The sequence below is a fragment of the Artemia sp. Qi Xiang Cuo genome, chromosome 3, assembly GCF_049724085.1.
Source record: "Artemia sp. Qi Xiang Cuo chromosome 3, ASM4972408v1, whole genome shotgun sequence".
Taxonomy (NCBI): domain Eukaryota; kingdom Metazoa; phylum Arthropoda; class Branchiopoda; order Anostraca; family Artemiidae; genus Artemia; species Artemia sp. Qi Xiang Cuo.
The window spans coordinates 25432198-25454172 of NC_142796.1; the positions used below are offsets into that span (position 1 = coordinate 25432198).

At 31.8% G+C, this 21975-nt stretch overlaps 1 protein-coding gene across 1 annotated transcript; it reads right to left on the reverse strand.

Annotated features, from left to right (window-relative positions):
• Positions 1–118: 118 nt before the first annotated feature.
• On the reverse strand, positions 119–21397 carry LOC148953917 (uncharacterized). Its single transcript, XM_089086019.1, has 4 exons — positions 21242–21397; positions 1537–1999; positions 506–634; positions 119–202 (listed from the first exon to the last, which is right to left on the reverse strand). The coding sequence occupies exons 2-4, from the start codon at positions 1816–1818 to the stop codon at positions 119–121; spliced, it is 495 nt and encodes a 164-aa protein (XP_088942145.1). The 5' UTR covers positions 1819–1999; positions 21242–21397.
• Positions 21398–21975: the final 578 nt, after the last annotated feature.

Genomic DNA, 21975 nt, shown 5'->3' on the forward strand with positions numbered 1-21975 from the left:
TGATAGTAACTGATCAACCCATTCATAATCTATATCAAGGCCGAGATCCCTCACAAAACTGTCTAAATCAAATACAATAGACGGACTCGCCCCTGCAGTTAAACGCCCGTCCTGTTCACTATTCTGCGGGACCTCTTGCATATTCATATAACTCTATGTCCTCGTAGAGGTTGTAAGTCCCTTGAGGTGATGTCGTATGAACCTAGAATAATAAGAACATATTAGCTCACTGGAAGCTATTGCCCAATGAGCAAGAGAGAACGGCTATGACTAGTATGCCCTCTTGGAGATCCACTACTCATAGCATTATGAAGGGGTACTATGCCCTTGGAACTGTAACCACCCCACTACTCATTGGGATGCAAAGGTGTCCTATGCCCCCACTACTGATATAATTGGAATGCCTCTTCCGTAGGCTACCTTTTGTATGTATTATGAAGCATTGAAAGGTTTACCCGCATTAGTGCCATGCCCTTTTGAATTTAAAAAGGCATGAGAAACTTACCGAGGAGGGGTTTGGTTCTTGACACTTGGCCAGAAACTCCTCAGCCCAGGCTAGTAATTCGCCTGAAGCTTCCTCTGGGGATGCTGGTCCTGCTCCAATAAATTGCGCCATGATTCGCTCAATTTCGGCCTGAAAGAAAAAATTAGGTATAAAAATGAATGTCCCCAGGGTCTTCCCCTCTTACGCCCACAACACTCCAAAATAAAATAAATGATTGCAAAATAAATGAATAAATGAATAAAAAAGCTAACAAGGGAGGGGGAACACCGAGTCCCTCCAAAAACTAGCGAGTAGGTGCTTAACAGCCGAAAAACAGCCTTATTTCTAAGTCTTTAAAACTAGGGGGTAAAACTTTACAACTCTAGAGAAAAAAACAGGGAAAACAACATAGATTTATGTATGAATGGAGCTAACAGGGGAGGGGGAACACAGATGACTCCCAAGAGCTAGCAAGTAGGCTCTTATTAGCTTAAAAATCCCCTTCAAAGCCCGAAAATGGGGGAAATGTCTATAGTGGGCTAAAAAAGGACAGACTCAGGACCTTTAATGCCTCTGACAAGCTTTTATAATATTGAAAAAAAAATAGTGAAAAGAAAGACCTAAAAAAAAGTTTAAAAATAGCCTTATTTCTAAGTCCCTTAAAATTTCGGGGAAACTATAGTATTCAAGCGAATAATAGCATTATTAGTTTGAAATGGCGAGATGAAAGACTCTCTAGCAGTAAACTAGAAATTATCGAAAAATGTTATTATTAGGTTGAAAAAATAATGAAGTGGTCTGCAGTAAGCAGAGAAATTAAGGTGATAGGAAAGATTAGAAAAGAGCGGTTTCTTTGACAAGTAAAAAAATTACATTATGTTTAGGTATCTCTGAGGGGAGGAAGCTGTGAAATTTAAAACAAGGGGTGGGGGGAAACTTTAATATTCTAGCGAAAAGCTTTTAATGTCTCTGAGAAGCGAAAAATGGTTTAAAAAATAGTTTTATTTAGATATTTCCGTAGTCTGATAGAAATTAGAGGTAAAAATGCTTACATCTCCAAATTCTGGCTGCATTTGAGTTTTGGATGGTTCTGGTTGCACACTCATGTCAGTGATGATGGCTTTGTGTAGCCAGTGCGGCAAGCTGACCAGAAAGTGTTGCAGCTTGATGGTTGCTAGCTTGGGCTGGCAGTGTTGCATAATGTTCGGCAACATAGCGGTTTTGTGCAGTCGGGGTGGTATGTTGACCGGACACCATGGCAACTCGATGGCGAGGATCAAGGGGGGAAAGCGTTGCAGCTTGATGGTTGCTAGCTTGGGCTGGAAGCTTTGCATAATGTCCGGCAACGTAGCGGTTTTGTGTAGCCGGGGTGGTATGTTGGCTGGAATCTGTGGCAACTCTTTGGTGCTGATCTTCGGCTGCAAACCTGGGTCAGGTAGCTACATCAAACCTCTGCACAAGATTTGCTTCGCCCAATCTGGCTCGCTTGCTAGGAGGAGTGAGGGCCGGGAAATTCTGAAAAGAAGAGAAAATTTAGTATAAAATAATGACTCCCTGTTACAGAAGAGAAAAATTAATACCCCCCCCCTCCTTCTAGAGAAGAAAAGCAGAAGCTACAAATATTTAAATTTTGTATAAAATAAGTCACTTTTTCTAGGAAAGCGTAGAAAATAGAAAAAAAATAATAAGCATTTGTTTCTTTATACATAGGAGTTTAAAAAAAGGCTAGAGAATAATTTATCTGTAGCCATGGTCCGCATGTGAGCCCTTTAAAGGGGGGGGGGGACACAATGCTCCTGTTTTTACCATTTGGAAAAATCTACTCACCTCTCTGCATTTATTTTTAATAACTATTTTATGCAGAGATTTAACTAAACCATTATTTTTCTTCAAAAAGGAAGTACTTTGTCTTAATCAAATCCATTTGAAAATAGAACATTCCCCTCATAAAGTATAATTGACTGCAAAAGCAATCCTTCTGCTTTGTTAATAATAGATGTCTTTGTTTAGAGTGGAAGAGACACAAGTCTAATTTTACCAACCCCTCTAAATTAAAGACATTGCTTTCTAGCCTTGTTTATCAAAGTTAAAAACCTTAGTTTTCACTCTCCCCCTGCGAATATAAATGAAACTTTTTCGGAAGAAAGGTATAGAATTAAATAATGGACCATAGTCGTTTTCCCGCATGTCATTTCAAGATATACTTAAAAATGTGCACTCTAAAGGGCTGTTAGTACCCCCCAGCCTTTTACATAATTTCAACGTCCTAATACATCTCTATTGCACATTAATTTTGCAAACAATTCGTTTCCCTCTTCCAGACAACCTAGAATTATGTGAAACCTGTAACCTTAATCCCTTCCTTGTTTACCAGACACCCCTTTCCAGAGGGTTCTACCAAAATTCACACATATTTTTTGTTAATTTAGACAATGCGCACACGCAAAGATTTTGACACATTTGATGAATGTCTTTGTTTAGATCACATGAGAGAAATGCCTCTATTTTGTTGGTTTTAATGCATGAAGGAGAAAAGATACTTTTTTTGAGTAAACTAATTTCATTTTCGGAAGAATTAAATGCTGGTAAATAATGAGGGAGGAGGGTTTACACAGTGGAAAAAAGAGTATGTTTGAAACAAAGCAAAGTATGAATATTTTTTTTTTTGGGGGGGGGGGGTAACTAGAGAGATATGTTTTTACTTGCTCATAGGTATTATCCATTGTTAAAGTACTTGTTGCGTCTTCAATTGCTTAAAAAACTGATGAATAAATGCCTTTACCCGCTCTATATATAGCATATTTTGTGGGGGAAGTTCTCTTTGGCTTTTAATAAAAAAGCTTTGCGGGGGATTTCAGTCACCTGTGAATTTTGTCTAGTAACAACGCAGGGGAGTTTTGTAGCTGGGGGTATGTGTGGAAAAACATCGTAGGGGATTTCTAGCATCTGGGAATTTTTCCTAGAAACAACGCAGAGGAGTTCAAACACCTGGGAACATGTCTAAAAATGATTTTGCCTAGAAACACAATTTTGCCTAGTAACAGGGAAAAGGGTGTCCTTGAAATCTTGGATAGACATGCCGAATCTTGCCTGCACCCGCATAATATTGCCTGGACATGCCTAATCTCGCCTGGTCATGCCAAATCTTGCCTGGGCGGAAATTTCACCTAGAAACAGGTGCAAGGGGGTGGAAGCTCATCATTAAAACTTGTGTATTACACGGACCACATTCCAAGTATTTATACCAGGGAATTTTACCAAAAATTGTGATATTTGGTCATGCCAAATCTTACCTTGCCGGGAATGTTGCCTAGAAACAGGTGTGTCACGTGACGTCAGAGGGCATGACTTTGAATTCTATGGGAAAAGGGCTAGGGATGACTTTCAAACTTCATGGTAATTTCCCTAGGGATGACTTTGAAAGCAGTGAGGCCCTACTACAATAATAACTAATTTGCACACACATATTCGCAATATTAAGGATTGCAGATATTCCCCATAAATGTTTTATGGGCAAGAAATTAAGGTTATTTCTGTCGTTTCGGCAAGAAATTAAGATTATCTCTGTTCTTTTCCAAGGGATTCCCTAGCTTTAGTCCAAAATGCAAGAAAATAAGTAAATTGCACACACACATTCGCAATATCAGTGATTGCAGATATCTACCATGAATGTTTTATGGGCAAGAAATTAAGGTTATTTCTGTTGTTTCCCAAGGGATTGCCCTAGTTTTAGTCCAAAATGCAAGGAAATATCTAAATTTCACACACACATTCGCAATATTAGTGATTACAGATAATCCCCACGTATATTTTGTCGGCAAGATATTAAGTTTAATTTTTGTTAAAAGTACAGCCGTTTTTAATTGCTTTTATTATGGTATATAAGCATCTTTATAATAGATAAAGGTAAGTAATATGTTAGACAATTGATCAGAATAAAGCCTTGAAGTTAATTTATGGTAAATTCATCTTATTTTTTACTATCTTGTGACTTGCTCTTTCATTTTTTGCTCACTATGTACTGAATAGAAAATATCTAAAGTATCTTTAGAATAAATACAGGTAAGTAATATTTAAGAGAATTCTTCGCGTATATTTTAATTTATTTTTTTGTTACAAGTAGAGCCGTGTTAATTTATTTTATTTAGGTATATAAATTATATTTTTAATATATAAATGTAAGTAATATTTTAGGCTATTGATTAGAATGAAGCCTTGGAGTTATTTTTATGATAAATTCATCGTATTTTTTTACTATCGGGGTTTTGTTTTTATTTCTTTTATGTTCAAACAGTTCGGTGTAATAAAATGTTAGTAAAGAGCATTCCATGTTCTTCAAATTTAATCTTACGTACGAGACCACTGTATAAATCCTTTATAATAACAGACGAACTTTAGACGAAAAAAATATAATGAAAAGAAGTATTTCAATAAAAAAGCTTTCTTAATAATTTAATGTCGATAGACAGTGTTTTTTTTCCTTCAGTATTGTTTAAGAATGTTTAGAGATAGTGTCTGAGATATTGATCGATATAGAAATAGAAATAGATTTTGATATTTTTTTTATGTTCGAACAGTTCGGTGGAATAAAAAGTTAGTAAAGAGCAATCCTTGTCTTTCAAAGTGACTATCACATACAAGAACACTGTTCGAAGCATTTATAATAATAAACGAACTTTAGAAACAAAGATTATAATGAAAAGATGTATTTCAATGAAAAAATAGCCTTCTTAATATTTAATACCGATAAACATTGGGTTTTTTCTTCTTCGACATTATTTAAGAATGATTGAATTTTGGAGTCTGAGCAATTGATCGATACAGAAATAGAAATGGATTTTTATTTATTTATTTTTGTATTTATGCGGCTACATCAGTTGTACTCTATGCTTGCTCTTAGACACTACGCCGCTTTCCCAGCGGTACTCTATCGCTGGTTATCAACACTACCTAGTTTATTGTATGTATTAAATCAGTAATTTTCACAAATTGGGAGGATAAAAACCTAAATCATATTTAAAAAAAAGTGAAAATGAATTATTCTAAGAAAGTGTGTACACATGATAAAATCATCGTCGCGTTGAATGCTGACAAAGAACAAGACTTGAACTACGAAAAAAGCACTAGTAGTAACACTATTGGAAACGTATGTGTACATTGTCGTGACAGTGAGAGTTTAGATTTTTACAGTGAGAGTTTAGAGTACCCAAAGCATTCAACATTACTGATGGTGGATGAGCGAGAGTGAGATCTCCAGAGAGAATAGTGCTCAAAGATAATGCCAACATAAACATAATAGTTGATGAAGAGGGGTATCGTCTTGCTCATGGTTCTAGTATCACGCCACCTACTTATAGATCCTATTGCCGTCGTTCTGGTATTAGTATTTAAATGATAGCGAAGGGGAAAAGAAAAGCCTGTTGCTGCACTAATGTGATAAATCATATCTTGTCTACGAGCCAGAACTGTTACCTGTATAAAAATAATGTGATAATAGACAATGAAATCACAGGCAAAATAAAAGGGCATTGGTATATAATATAACTGATAAATAAAAAGATGAATTGATGGAAAATAAAGCACAAGTAAATATTATTACTACTATTGATTATATAGTCAATGAACCTAATAATACCAAAAATGAAACACATATTGAACCTATAGAAGACACCACATTAAAAACTGTGAATGCCTCAAAATGGAATAGTGATTATTTTACTGCTTACGCACTAAGAGACGAGAGCAACTATAGTATCATGATGTAGATATGCGAGAACTTGATGAATTATTTTATGAAACAGATTCAAAATGTCCAAAGTTTTTCAGTGATATAAACAATGTATAATAATGTATGTAACATATTTTTATATCAATATTCTAAATGTCGTTATTTCCATAAAAATATTTTTTTGCATTACCTTTCTTTATGTTTCCATTATTTTTAGAGTACTTTATTCTATCATTTCCCTCATTGGACTCCCATATCATCACTTCACCTTTAAGATACTTCTGATTTTATTAATAATATTTAATTTTTAATAAATACGGGTTTTGGTTTTGGTTTTAAGAAATAAGAACATTCACGTTTAAAATAAATCTGATTTTATTCATAATATTTGATTTTTTAGTAAGGTTGGGTTTTAGTTTTCAGAAATAGGACCATTCAAGTTTAAAATACATCCAATTTTATGACTATAAAATATCCAATTTTTTTAATTATATTTGATTTTTTAATAAAGTTTGGTTTTAGTTTTAAGAAACACGAACATTCACATTAAAAATACCTCTGATTTTACTAATAATATTTGATTTTGTAACAAAGTTGGGTTTTAGTTTTCGGAAATAAGAACATCCACGTTTTTCAAATAGCTTCATTTACATTTGAAAAAGTATAGATATTGAAAGTAACGTTCATGTTATCGCGGCACCACGATAAGTGAACATAAAAAATACATCTGATTTTGTGAATAATATTTGATTCTTTAATAAAATTGGGTTTTAGTTTTCAAAAATAAGAACATTCACGTTTAAAATAAATCTAATTTAATTCATAATATTGGATTTTTTAATAAAGTTGGGTTTTAGTCTTCAGAAATAGAAGCATCCACGTTTAAAATACATCTGATTTTATGAATATTAAAATACAACTGATTTTATGAATAAAATTTAATTTTCTAATAAAGTTAGGTTTTAGTTTTCGGATATAAGAGCATCCACGTTTAAATAACATCTGATTTTATTAATAATATTTGATTTTTTTAATAAAGCTGGGTCTTAGCATATGTGCTAGTGAAAATGTGTCAGTATCTACACTTTTTAAAATGTAAATGAAGCTATTTGAAAAAAAGTGATGGTTTTAGGTTGACTGCAGGTATCCGGGTATTCCCTTGTAACATAACCTAAATGATAAATAAAATCAGATGTATCTTAAACGTGGATGTTCGTGTTTCCGAAAACTAAAACCCAACTTTATTAAAAAATTAAATATTATTAATAAAATCAGATGTATTTTAAACGTGGATGTTCTTGTTTCTGAAAAATAAAACCCAACTTCATTATAAAAATTAAATATTATGAATAAAATCAGATGTATTTTAAATGTGTAAGCTCTTGTTTCCGAAAACTAAAAGCTAACTTTATTCAAAAATCCAATATTATTAATAAAATCAGATGTATTTAAAACGTGGATGTTCTTATTTCTGAAAACTAAAACCCCACTTTATTAAAAAATCAAATATCATTAATAAAATCAGATGTATTTTAAACGTGGATGTTGTTATTTCTGAAAACTAAAACCCAACTTTATTGAAAAATCAAATATTATTAGTAATATCAGAAGCATTTTAAACGTGGATGTTCTTGTTTCTGAAAACTAAAACCCAATTTTATTAAAAAATTAAATATTATTTTATTTAATCAACTTTATGAAAGAATCAAATATTATTGATAAAATCAGTTGTAATTTAAATGCGGATGTTCGTGTTTCTGAAAACTAAAACCCAACTTCATTACAAAAATCAAATATTATTGATAAAATCAGATGTCTTTTCAACGTGGATGTTCTTATTTCTGAAAACTAAAACCCAACTTTATTTCAAAATCAAATCTTATTAATAAAATCAGATGTATTTTAAACATGGATGTTCTTATTTCCGAAAATTACAACCCAAATTTATTTAAAAATCCAATATTATTAATGAAATCAGATGTATTTTAAACGTGATGTTCTTATTTCTGAAAACCAAAACCCAATTTTATTAAAAAATCAAATATTATTAATAAAATCAGATGTATTTTAAACGTGGATGTTCCTATTTCTGAAAACTATAACTCAACTTCATTAACAAAATCAAATATTATTGATAAAATCAGATGTATTTTATACGTGGCTGTTAATTTTTATGAAAAATAAAACACAATTTTTTTTAAAAATCAAATATTATTAATAAAATCAGATGTGTTATAAAACGTGGATGTTCTTGTTTCTGAAAACTAAAACCCAACTTTATTAAAAAATTAAATATTATTGATAAAACCAGATGTATTTTAAACGTAGATGTTCTTGTTTCTGAAAACTAAAACCAAACTTTACTAAAAATTAAATATTGTTAATAAAATCAGATGTATTTTAAACGTACTACAACCCAAATGTATGAAAAAATCAAATATTATTAATAAAATCCGATGCATTTTAAACGTGAATGTTCTTGTTTCTGAAACTTAAAACCCAACTTTATTGGAAAATTAAATATTATTAATAACATCAGATATATTTTAAACGTGAAGTGATAATATGAAAGCCCAATGAGTGAAATGATAGAACAAAGTACCCTAAACATAATGGAAACATAAAAAAATTAATGCATAAAATGCATTACCTAGCGCAGCTAGGTTTTATCAAGAAAATATCTGAAAAAGTTTAAAGTATAATATGAGTGGCCTGCAAAAACCAAAAAATACTACTACTACTACTAACAGCTCACAGCAGCAAGCCACCTGAGGCCAACACAGGCAAGCAAACTCCTCCCCCCAGCCCAACCGTAGACAATCTGCTTTCCGTTTAGCCCTATTACTAGTAGGAAAAAACTTGTTGGTATTGTGAAAAAAAACTTGTTAATATTAAGAAAAAAACTTGCTAGTGTTGTACAAAAAAAACTTGTTACTCGTACGAAAAAACATGTAAATATAGTGAAAAACTTGATACTCGTAGGAAATAACTTGTTAGTATTGTAAAAAACTTGATACTCGTAGGCGTATTGCAATAATCTTATCATAGGAAGCGCAATAGCGCTGCCTAAGTAAGGAACGATGTTGGCACAATGTGTTATTTATAATATTTTTTTTGGTTGGTCTTAGACCAGGATACTTCGTATCGAAAGGGATGCTGTAGAAACTTCAAAAAGGGCTCATTCAACTGGAAATTGGAATGGCTTGTGCCATTTTTAATAGTCGAGAGTCATTGGAAGGCAACTAGGCCCCTTTTCACGCCCCCCATTTCCCCAAACACATCCAAAGAAAATTTTGAGATAGCTATTTTGTCCAATGTAGTTGAAGGATCTAGAAATTATGTCTTTGAGGAGGATAATTCCTCCACAGTCCTAAGGGTAGGGGCTGTAATTTAAGCCCTGGGGGCATATAAGGTTTTTATTGAAAGCGTTGTCATAGAAACTTCAAAAAGGGCTCATTCAATTGGAAATTCAAAGGGCTAGTGTCCATTTAAATACTCCAAAGTAATTAGAGGGCAACGAACCCCGCTCTCACGCCCATCATTTCTCAAAACACACACAATCAAAATGTTGAAATAGTCATTTTGTTCAAAGTAGTTGAAAGTGCTGGAAATTAGATTATGGAGGATGAAATACCCCCCAGAGCCCTAGGGCCGAGAGATGTAAGTTATGCCCTGGGGCATATAAGGTCTTTATAGAAAGCGTTGACATAAAATCTTCAAAAAGGGCTCATTCAATTGGAAATTGAAATGCACAGTGCTCTTTAGAATAGTTGAAAGTGATTTGATGGCAACCCTCCCCCAGAGCCCTCGGGGCGAGAGATGTAAGTTATGCCCTGGGACATATAAGGTCTTTATCAACTATAATATGTATGCTTACAATAGAGACAAGTGGAGTATGACATTACGGAGAATAAACAAATTAGGCTTACATGATAGAGAGATCCTCCCATTCTATGAAGGAGGAAAGGATCTATCCACGGTATAGCTAGAAGTCGGAGAAATATGTAATTTTTCGGTGTTATAGCACTATAAGTGAAAGGCAATGTACCCACTGATAAACTTTTAATTGTCAATGCAAATCGTATATTCCATTATTCAATTTGGAAAATTTTAATTTTGAGATATTTCCGAATAAAATACACAATCCTGAGGATGAAGTTCAATTTTTTAGCAGATGGGTTCCGATAGATATTCCTTCTCGGGATACATGCATAAGATATCCCAGGAAGAAGAAAAACAACAAAACCCGTGATATAGATTGGGATCACACCAAGTGGGTGACGAATGATGAATTATTATAATGTCTGACGAGGTTGTTAAAAGTTGTACATAGACCTGTACATAGACTTCAAAAGAGCTTTAAATGCGATAGTGAAGTATATTGATGACAGTAAGTTATATCGGTAATTGTATATGTATAATATATTATTGTTTTAATTATGCTCACACAGACAACAAAATTGTTTCGAGATCAAAAATGTCCCCTTTCTTTTTTGTTAGATTTTTTTTAAAGTAGGTTATTGAATATTCTTGAAGTAGAGCGAATGATGGTTAGTCTTGAGTCAGCAGCGAGCAAGGACCTCAACCTCCATGTATTTTATTACAGTGTCTCGTCTACAGTTCCTACATTTATAATCAGATGTTTTGGTTCTCCAGTCTCTAGATATAAACAGGAACTTCGTATTTCAAAGTCATCAAAATTTTAAAACATTTGTAATCTCATCGGGATTAACAGGATAATATTTCTTTTGTGTATTCGTTAAGTGGTTCTGAAAGTAGAAGTACAATTTGATTTTTTTTTTGTTCTTCCAAGAAAAGTAAAAAGTAGAGAAATGTATTTTCAATAATTTTCTTACAAAAACTAGAGCTTACGGTCAGAAAGTTTTTTATTTTTACGGAAACGGTGAAGTTTCGATGGAAAGCCAGGCTTTTTCTAGCCTAAGATTTACGTTATTAGCCAAAAACTAGAGTTTACGGTCAAAAGTTTTTTAATTTTACGGAAACGGTGCAGTTTCAATGCAAAGCCAGGCTTTTTCTAGCCAAAGATTCACGTTATTAGCCAAAAACTAGAGTTTACGATCAAAAAGCTTATTGTTTACTGTTAAAGCATCGAGGACAGTGAAAATAAAATATATTGTTCGAATAGGTACATTTTATCATGAAAATATCTGAAAATTTTGAAGGTATAGTAAGAAAGGCTTTCAAAAACATGATAATACTATTAGTACTAAGAACTTACTGCGCTACTAAGCCATCTGAGGTCAACAAAAGTACGTTTTACCAAGAACATATTAGATTATAGTATGAATGACATGCAGAAACATGAAATACTATTACTACTACTAGCAACTCGCTGCAACATTAGGACACCTGAGACCAATGCAGCTACATTTTATCAAGAAAATATCGAAAAATGTTTAAGGTATAGTACAAATGGCTTGAAAAAAAACGCGAAAATAGAACTACTACTAACAACTCACTGTGACATAAAGACTTCTGAGGTCAAAACAGATAAGTTTTATCAAGAAAATATCTGAAAATGTTTTAGGTATAGCACAAATGAATTGCGATAGGCATGAAAATAGAACTACTAATAACAACTCACTGTGACACAAAGCCACCTGAGGTCAATACAGGTACGTTTTATCATGAAAATATCTGGAAATGTTGAATGTATTGTAAGAAAGGCTTAAAAACATGATAATACTATTAGTACTAACAACTTACTGCACTACTAAGCCATCTGAAGTCAACAAAAGTATGTTTTATCAAGAAAATATTAGAAAATTTATAGATATAGTAGGAATGACATGCAAAAACATGAAATACTACTACCACTACTACTAGAAACTCGCTGCAACGTAAGGACACTTTAGACCACTACAACTACGTTTTATCAAGAAAATATATAAAAATGTTTAAGGTATAGTACAAATGGATTGGAATAAACATGAAAATAGAACTACTACTAACAACTCACTGTGACATAAAACAGCCTGAGGTCAATATAGCTACGTGTTACCATGAGAATATCTTAAAATGTTCAAGGTATAGTGAGAAAGGCTTGCAAAAACATGATAATACTACTATTACTATCAATTTACTGCGCTACTAAGCCATCTGAGGTCAACAAAAGTACGTTTGATCAAAAAAATATTAGAAAATTTATAGATTATAGTATGAATGACGTGCAAAAACATGAAATACTACTACTGCTACTACTGCTATTAACTCGCTCCAACATATGGATATCTTAGGCCAAAACAGCTGCTTTTTATCAAGAAAATTTTTGTAAATGTTTAAGATATAGTACAAATGGATTGCAGAAAAACATGAAATAGAACTACCACTAACAACTCACTGTGATATAAAGACACTCGAGGTCAATACAGAAACGTTTTATCAACAAAATATATGAGAATGTTTTAGGTATAGTACAAATAGATTGCAATAAACATGAAGATAGAAGTACTACTAACAACTCACTTGTCTTTGAGAAAATTAAGAACTGAAGTGGAACCTTGTAGTTTTCTTTGGAAAAATTAGAATTGAACTGTAACTTTTTCTTTTTTTTAGAAAATTCAGAAGAGAACATAAGCTTTTCTTCACTTTGGTGAGAAAACTCGGAATTAAACTGGAACTTTTTCTCTTCTTTGGGGAAAAATTCAGAAGAGAACTTAAACTTTCCTCACTTCTTTGAGAAAACTCAGAATTAAATCGGGGACTTTTTCTCTTCATGGAGAATATTCAGAATCGAAGTATAACTTTTTTCAATTTTCTACTAAAAATTTAGAACAGAACTTAAATTTTTTCACGTCTTTGAGAAAATCTAGAACTGAACTGGAACGTTTTTATTTTTCTTTGGAAAAAATTAGAATTGACCAGTAACTTTTTTTCTTTGAGAAAATTTAGAAAAGAACGTGAACTTTAATTCACTTCATTGAGAAAAACTCGGAATTAAAATGGGTATTTTAACATCACTTCTGTTGTTCGAATGGGCTAATGTGTTGTTTGAATTGAGCATGCTAATAGATACGTTTTATCATGAAAATATCTGAGAATATTGAAGGTATAGTAAGAAAGGCTTACAAAAACATGATAATACTACTAGTACTAATTTTTAACGTCTTTGAGAAAATTCAGAACTGAACTGGAACTTTTTATTTTTTTTAGGAAAAAATAAGAATTGATCTGTAACTTTTTTCTTTGAAAAAATTCAGAAGAGAACTTGAACTTTTTTTCACTTCATTGAGAAAAACTCAGAATTAAATTGGAACTTTTTCATCATCCCGTAGAATATTCACAATCAAAGTATGACTTTTTTATATCTTCTACGGAAAAATTTAGAAAAGAACTTGAAATTTGAAACTTGGAACTTGAAATTTAAGAACTGAAGTGGAAACTTTTTTGAACTTTTATTCACTTCATTGAGAAAAACTCAAACTTTTTTTATTTTCTTTAGTGTAAATTAGGATTGAACTGCAACTTTTTTCTTTTCCTTGAGAAAACTCAGAAGAGAACTTGGAACTTTTCTTCACTTCTTTGAAAAAACTCAGAACTAAAGTAGAACTTTTTCTATCCTTGTGGAAACATTCAGAATCGTAGTATAACTTTTTTCTATCTTCTACGGAAAAAATTTATTTTTCATTTGTTTGAGAAAATTCAGAAGAGAACTTGAACTTTTTTTCACTTTGGTGAGAAAACACAGAATTAAATTGGACCTTTTTCACTTCTTTGGGGAAAAATTCAGAAGACAACATGAACTTTCCTCACTTCTTTGAGAAAACTTAGAATTAAAGTGAGAATTAATTCAGAACTGAACCGGAACTTTTCTATTTTTCTACGAAAAATAAAATAAATAAAATACGAAAAATAAATAAACTACGAAGAATGTATTTTTCTACATTCTATCTTCTACGAAAAGTTTAAAACAGAACTTTACATTTTTTCAGGTATTTGAGAAAATTCAGAACTGAACTAGAACTTTTTTATTTTTCATTGCAAAAAATTAGAATTAATCTGTTACTTTTTTTCTTTGAGAAAATTCAGAAGCTCAGAATTATAGTGGACCCTTTTTTTACTCATGGATAATATTCATAATCGAAGCATAACTTCTTTCCATCTTCTACGAAAAACAAAGAAAAGAACTTTATATTTTTCCACGTCTTTGAAAAAATTCAGAACTGAAGTAGAACTTTTTTTATTTTCATTGGAAAAAATTAGAATTGATCTGTAACTTATTTTCTTTGAGAAATCTTCTACGAAAAATTTAGAAAAGAACTTTATATTTTTTCAGGTCTCAGAAAATTCAGAACTGAAGTGGAATTTTTTTTTATTTTCATTGGAAAAAATTAGAATTGATCTGTAGCTTTTTTTTTCTTTGAGAAAATTCAGAAGAGAACTTGAGCTTTTATTCACTTCGTTGTAAAACTCCGAATAAAAGTGGGACTTTTTATCATCATGGTGAATATTCACATCCAAAGTATGACTTTTCACTATCTTCTATGGACAAAATTAGAATAGAACTTTAAATTTTTCTATGTCTTTGAGAAAATTAAGAACTGAAATGGAACCTATTTTTTATTTTCTTTAGTGTAAATTAGAATTGAACTGTAACTTTTTTCTTTTCATTGAGATATGAATTTTTTCTATCTTCTACAGAAAAACTTAGAATAGAACTTTAAATTTTGTTTATGTCTTTGAGAAAATTAAGATCTGAAATGGAACCTTTTTTAATTTTCTTTAGTGTAAATTAGAATTGAACTGTAACTTCTTTTCCTTTCATTGAGAAAATTCAGAAGAGAACTTGGAAGTTTTCTTCACTTTGTTGAGAAGGCTCAGAATTAAAGTGGAAATTTTTAACTTCATGGAGAAAATGCACACAAAAATCAATGATAGTAATTTCTGATTGTTTTGAATTTCATCAATTCAACCATAGAAATAAAGGTTATTTCAAGGGCCTATTTTAAATATTTTTTAAATTCTAATTTAAACTAAACAAAATGAAAAATAGGTTCCACTTCAGTTCTTAATTTTCTCAAAGTCATAGAAAAATTTAAAGCTATATTCTAAATTTTTCCATAGAAGATAGAAAAAAGTCATACTTTGATTATGAATATTCACCATGATGATAAAAAGTTCCACTTTAATTCGGAGTTTTCTCAACTAAGTGAATAAAAGTTCAAGTTTTTTTCTGAATTTTCTCAAAGATAAAAAGTTACAAATCAATTCTAATTTTTTCCAATGAAAATAAAAAAAGTTCCACTTTAGTTCTGAATTTTATCAAAGACATGAAAAAATATAAAGTTCTTTTCTAAATATTTCGCAGAAGATGGAAAGAAGTTATACTTCGATTGTGAATATTCTACATGAGTAGAAAAAGGGTCCACTTCAATTCTGAGCTTCTGAATTTTCTCAAAGAAAAAAGAAGTTACAGATCAATTCTAAATTTTTCCAAAGAAAAATAAAAAGTTCCAGTTCAGTTCTGAATTTTCTCAAATATGTAAAAAATGTAAATTTCTGTTCTAAATTTTGTAGAAGATGAAAAAAGTTATACTACGATTGTGAATATTCTCCATGAATAGAAAAAAGCGTTTACTTTAATTCTAAATTTCCTCAAAAAAAAGAGGAAAGTTCAAGTTCTCTTCTGAATTTTCCCCCAAAGAAGTGAAAAAGTTCTACTTTAATTATGAGATTTCTCAAAGAAGTGAAGAAAAGTTCCAAGTTCTCTTCTGAATTTTTTCAAGGAAAAGAACAAAGTTACAGTTCAATTCTAATTTACACTAAAGAAAATAAAAAAAGTTTCCACTTCAGTTCTTAATTTTCTCAAAGATATAAAAATTTCAAGTTCTATTATAAATTTTTCCGTGGAAGATATAAGAAAGTCATACTTTGATTGTGAATATTCTTCGTGATGATGAAGAAAATCCACTTTAATTCTGAGTTTTTCTCATTGAAGTGAATAAAAGTTCAAAAAAGTTTCCACTTCAGTTCTTAATTTTCTCAAAGATATAAAAAAATTTCAAGTTCTGTTCCAAATTTTTCCGTAGAAGATATAAAGTCATACTTTGATTGTGAATATTCTTCGTGATGATGAAAAAGTTGCACTTCAATTCTGAGTTTTTCTCAAAGAAGTGAATGAAAGTTAAAGTTCTCTTCTGAATTTTCTCAAAGAAAAAAAGTTACGGATCAATTCTAATTTTTTCCTAAGAAACATAAAAAAGTTACAGTTCAGTTCTGAATCTTATCAAAGACGTGAAAAAATTTAAAGTTCTGTTCTAAATTTCTCGTAGAAGATGGAAAAAAGTTATACTTCAATTCTGAATATTCTCCGTGAATAGAAAAAGGCCCCGATTTAATTCTGAGTTTTCTCAAAGATGTGAAGAAAGTTCAAGATCTCTTCTGAATTTTTCCCCAAAGAAGAGAAAAAGTTCCACTTTAATTCCGAGTTTTCTCACCAAAGTGAAGAATAGTTTAAGTTCGCTTCTGAATTTTATCAAATTGTTAGTACTAGCAGTATCATCATATATTTGCAAGCCTTTCTTACTATACCTTCAGTATTTAAAGATATTTTCATGATAAAATGTACCCATTAGCATACTCATTTCAGACATCACATTAAACCATTCGAACAACAGACGTTATGAAAAAATGTTCCACTTTAATTCCGAGTTTTCTCAGCAAAGTGAAGAAAAGTTTAAGTTCTCTTCTGAATTTTCTAAAAAAAAGGAAAAGGTTACAATTTACAATTCAATTCAAATTTTTTCAAAGAAAATTGAAAAGGTTCCACTTCAGTTCTTAATTTTCTCAACGACAAGGGAGTTGTTAGTAGTAGTTCTATTTTCATGTTTATTGCAATCCATTTGTACTATACCTTAAACATTTTCATATAATTTCTTGATAAAACTTGTCTGTATTGACCTCAGGTGTCTTTATGTCACAGTGAGTTGTTAGTGGTAGTTCAATTTCATGTTTTTTTCAATCCATTTGTACTATATCTTAAACATTTTCAGATATTGTCTTGATAAAACGTAGTTGTATTGGCCTCAGGTGTCTTTATGTTGCAGAGAGTCGTTAGTAGTAGTAGTAGTAGTATTTTATTTTTTTTATGTCATTCATACTATAATCTATAAATTTTCTAATATTTTGTTGATAAAACGTACTTTTGTTGACCTCAGATGGCTTAGTAGTGCAGTAAGTTGTTAGTACAAGTAGTATTATCATGTTTTTGCAAGCCTCTCTAATTATACCTTCAACATTTTCAGATATTTGCATGATAAAACGTATCGGTAATGACCTCAGGTGGCTTTATGTCACAGTGAGTTGTTATTAGTAGTTCTATTTTTAATGCTTATGGCAATCCATTTGTACTATACCTTAAACATTTTCAGATATTTTCTTGATCAAACGCAGCTGTATTGGCCTCAGGTGTCATTATTTTGAAGTGAGTTGATAGTAGTAGTAGTAGTATTTCATGCTTTTTCACCCCATTCACACGATAGTCTATAAGTTTTAAAATATTATTTTGATCAAACGTAATTTTGTTGACCTCAGATGGCTTATTAGTCTCGTAAGTCGTTATTACTATTATCATTATCATGTTTTTGGAACCCTTTCTTACAATACCTTCAACATTTCCATATATTCTCATGATAAAACGTATCTGTAATGACCTCAGGTGACTTTATGTCACAGCGAGTTGTTAGTAGTAGTTCTATTTTTAATGTTTATTGCAATCCATTTGTACTATACCTTAAACATTTTTAGATATTTTCTTGATCAAATGTATCTGTATTGACCTCAGGTGTCCTTATGTTGCAGCGAGTTGCTAGTAGTAGTAGTAGTATTTCATGTTTTTGCATGTCATTCACACTATAATCTATAAATTTTCTAATATTTTCTTGATAAAACATACTATTTTCTGACCTCAGATGGCTTAGTAGTGCAGTAAGTTGTTAGTATTAGTAGTATTATCATGTTTTTGCAAGCCTTTCTTAACTGTATTGGCCTCAGGTGTCCTTACGATGCAGCGAGTTGCTAGTAGTAGTAGTTGTATTTCATGTTTTTGTATGTCATTCATACTATAATCTAATATTTTCTTGATAAAACGTACTTTTGTCGACCTCAGATGGCTTAGTAGCACAGTAAGTTGTTAGTACTAGTAGTATTATCATGTTTTTGAAAGCCTTTCTTACTATACCTTCAAAATTTTCCGATATTTTCATGATAAAACGTACCCATTCAAACAACAAATTTTATTTTACTGTCCTCGATGCTTCAACAGTAAACAATAAGCTTTTTGATCGTAAACTCCAGTTTTTGTAAGAAAATTATAGAAAATACATTTCTCTGGTTCAAATGTGAATCTTTGGCTAGCAAAAGCCTGGCTTTGGATCGAAACTGTGCCATTTCTCTAAAAATATAAAGCTTTTTTGACCGTGAACTCTAGTTTTTGTAAGAAAATTATAGAAAATACATTTCTCTGGTTCAAATGTGAATCTTTGGCTAGAAAAAACCCTGGCTTTGGATCGAAACTGCGCCATTTCCGTAAAAATATATAGCTTTTTTCTACCGTAAACTCTGGTTTTTGTAAGAAAATTATAAAAAATATATTTCTCTGGTTCAAATGTCAATCTTTGGTTAGAAAAAGCCTAGGTTTGAATATAAAATAAGCCATTTCCGTAAAAATGTCCGGCTTTTTTGATCACAAACTCCACTTATTGTGAGAAAACCATATAAAAACAGTTTTGTGGTTCAAATGTGAATCTTTGGTTAGCAAAAACCTAGGTTGGGATAGAAACTGTGCCATCTCCGTAAAGATGTACATCTTTTTTTTGACCGTAAACTCTACTTTTTGTAAGAAAACTATAGAAAATACATTTTTGTAGTTCAAATGTGAATCTTTGATTAGCAAAGGCCTAGGTTGGGATCGAAAATGTGCCAGTCCCGTAAAAATATAAATCATTTGTGATCATGAACTCTACTTTTTGTAAGAAAATTATAGACAATAAAGTTCTCTGGTTCAAATGTGAATCTTCGGCTAGGAAAAACCCTGGGTTTGGATCGAAACTGTGCCGTTTTTGTAAAAATATAAAGCTTTTTTGACCATAAACTCTAGTTTTTATAAGAACATTATAGAAAATACATTTCTCTACTTTTCGTTTTTCTTGGAAGAACAAAAAAATCAAATTGAACTTCTATTTTCAGAGCCCCTTAACAAAGACAAAAAAGAAATATTGTTCCGTTAATCTCGATGAGATTATCAAAGATGTCTGATGTTATTGGTTCAGACATACGAAGTTCCTTTTGATATCTAGAGACTGGAGAACCAAAACATTATAGATGTAGGAAATGCAGAAGAGACACTGTAATTTCTGGGGAACATAATGCTAATTTTGATATTAGTGTGTAGAATAAATGAAATTCAAGTAAAAGTTCTTGCATCTGGACCTTTGAGTAGTGAGAATATTAAAAAGTCATAGAATTGTATTTGAAATAAAAAAAAAAAACACTTTTTGGAAGAATATTCACCGAACAAATTGAAAATTTCTGTCTAAATCCCGATGAGGAGATGCGTTCCTTAGAGGTAGAGGTCCTTGGTCGCTGCTGACTCTAGACTAACCACGATTCATTCTACTTCAAGAATATTCGATAAACTACCTTTAAACAAATCTAACAAAAAAGAAAGGGGACATTTTAGATTTAGAAACAATTTTGTTTTGTGTGTGAGCATAATTACAACAATAATATATTACACATTTACAATTACCGATAGAACTTATTGTCCTCAATGAACTTCACTATTGCATTTAAAGCATTTTGAAATCTATGTATATGTACTATATCGACTTGGGGTATACACAACTTTTAACAGCCTCGTCATACATTATAATAATTCATCATTCGTCACCCACTTGGCGTGATCCCAATCTATATCACGATATTTGTTGTTCTTCCTCTTTTTGGGATATCTTATACATGTATCCCGAGAACGAATATCTATCGGTGCCCATCTGATAAAAATCGAACTTAATCCTCAGGATTGTGTATTTTATTCGGAAATATCTCACTATTTAAATCTTCCAAATTGAATAATGGAATATACGACTTGCATTTGACAATTAACGTTTATCAGTGAGGACATTGCCTTTCACGTATAGTGCTGTCACACCAAAATAACTACATATTTCTCTAGCTTCCTGTTGTACCGTGGATAGATCCTTCCCTCCTTCATAGAATGGGAGGATCACTCTATCATATAAGCCTAGTTTGTTTATAATCCGTAATGTCATACTCTAATTGTCTCTATTTTAAGCATACATATTATAGTTGATGTGCCAGTGATAGCAAGAGACCTCACTATGATCTGAAGCCAGCAATAAGAATGCACATTCAAAAATTACACCACAAGCTCACTTCTTTAAACCAATGGATTCACAATCTAGAAACCCAAGCATCTTTGAAGTTTCTTTATTATATTGATTCATCTGATAAACAAATTCAATTTATTTACTGAGATACAAAAGCATCAAACATCAAAGTTATAATGTGTTGAAACTGTTATCTTAGGCTAGAAGCGCAAACAATGTTCTCAAGGTGGAATTGTGACAAAGAAATTACGTAAAATTCAATGCTGAAATTCCAGGGACTCTGCTTGATGTAACACCAGGTCGGATTCAAAGGGCATTGCACTCCCGGTCGGACTGGCGCTCCTTCTTCTACTCACGGATGCGTGTTTATTTGTTGTTTGTTTTTTTCCAGGGGACATCGTATCGATCCATTGGCCATAAAATATCGCAAGAGACCTCATTCAAACATAAATTAAAAGTTCTAGTGCCCTTTTTAAGTGACATAAAAATTGTAGGGCAACTAGGCCCCCTCCCATGCTCATTTTTTTCCCAAAGTTAACCGATCAAAATTGTGAGATAGTCATTTTGTTCAGCATAGTCAAAAACCTGATAAATATGTCTTTGAGGATGACTTAATCCCCCACAGTCTACGAGGGAAGGGCTCCAAATTATGAACTTTACCCATTGTTTCCACATAGTATTTTTTACTTGGAAGTATGCAGACGTTTTCAGGACGGATTTCTTCTGGTAGGGAGGGGTGTCGGAGAAGGAGGCTACGTGAGAGGAACTTTCCATGGAGGATATTTTCATGAGGGAAGGGAGATTTCTATGACAGGGCCGCCGAATTTCTCAGCATTACCTATAAAACGACCAGAAATTAAATAAGAAAACAAGTTTTTTCAACTGAAAGTAAGAAGCAACATTAAAACTCAAAACGAACAGAAACTATTACGTATATGAGGGATTCTTCCCCTAGTCAATACCTCGCTCTTAACGCTAAAGTTTGTTTAGTGCTTTCAAAAGAGCTATCTATTCTAATTAAACGGCCTTTATGATTCAGGGGTCATTCTCAAAGAATTGGAACAAAATTCGAACTTTAGCGTAAAGAGCGAGGTATTGACTAGGGGCATAACCCCTTATTTACGTAACAAAAATATACGAATATAGAAGTTCGTTGCGTAAGTTATTTTACAAGTTACGTCAAATCAAAATTTCGAGAAAGCCATTTAGCCAAAAATAAAATTAATATGCAAATTTCATTTTAATTATTCATGTACGGTGAGCCTAACTTAAAGCGGCATTAATTCAAAAACGTTTAGAAATTAAATTAACAATTTTGTTTAACTGAAAGTAAGGAGCAACATTAAAACTTAAAACGAACAGGAATTATTCCGTATATGGAAGGGGCTGTCCCC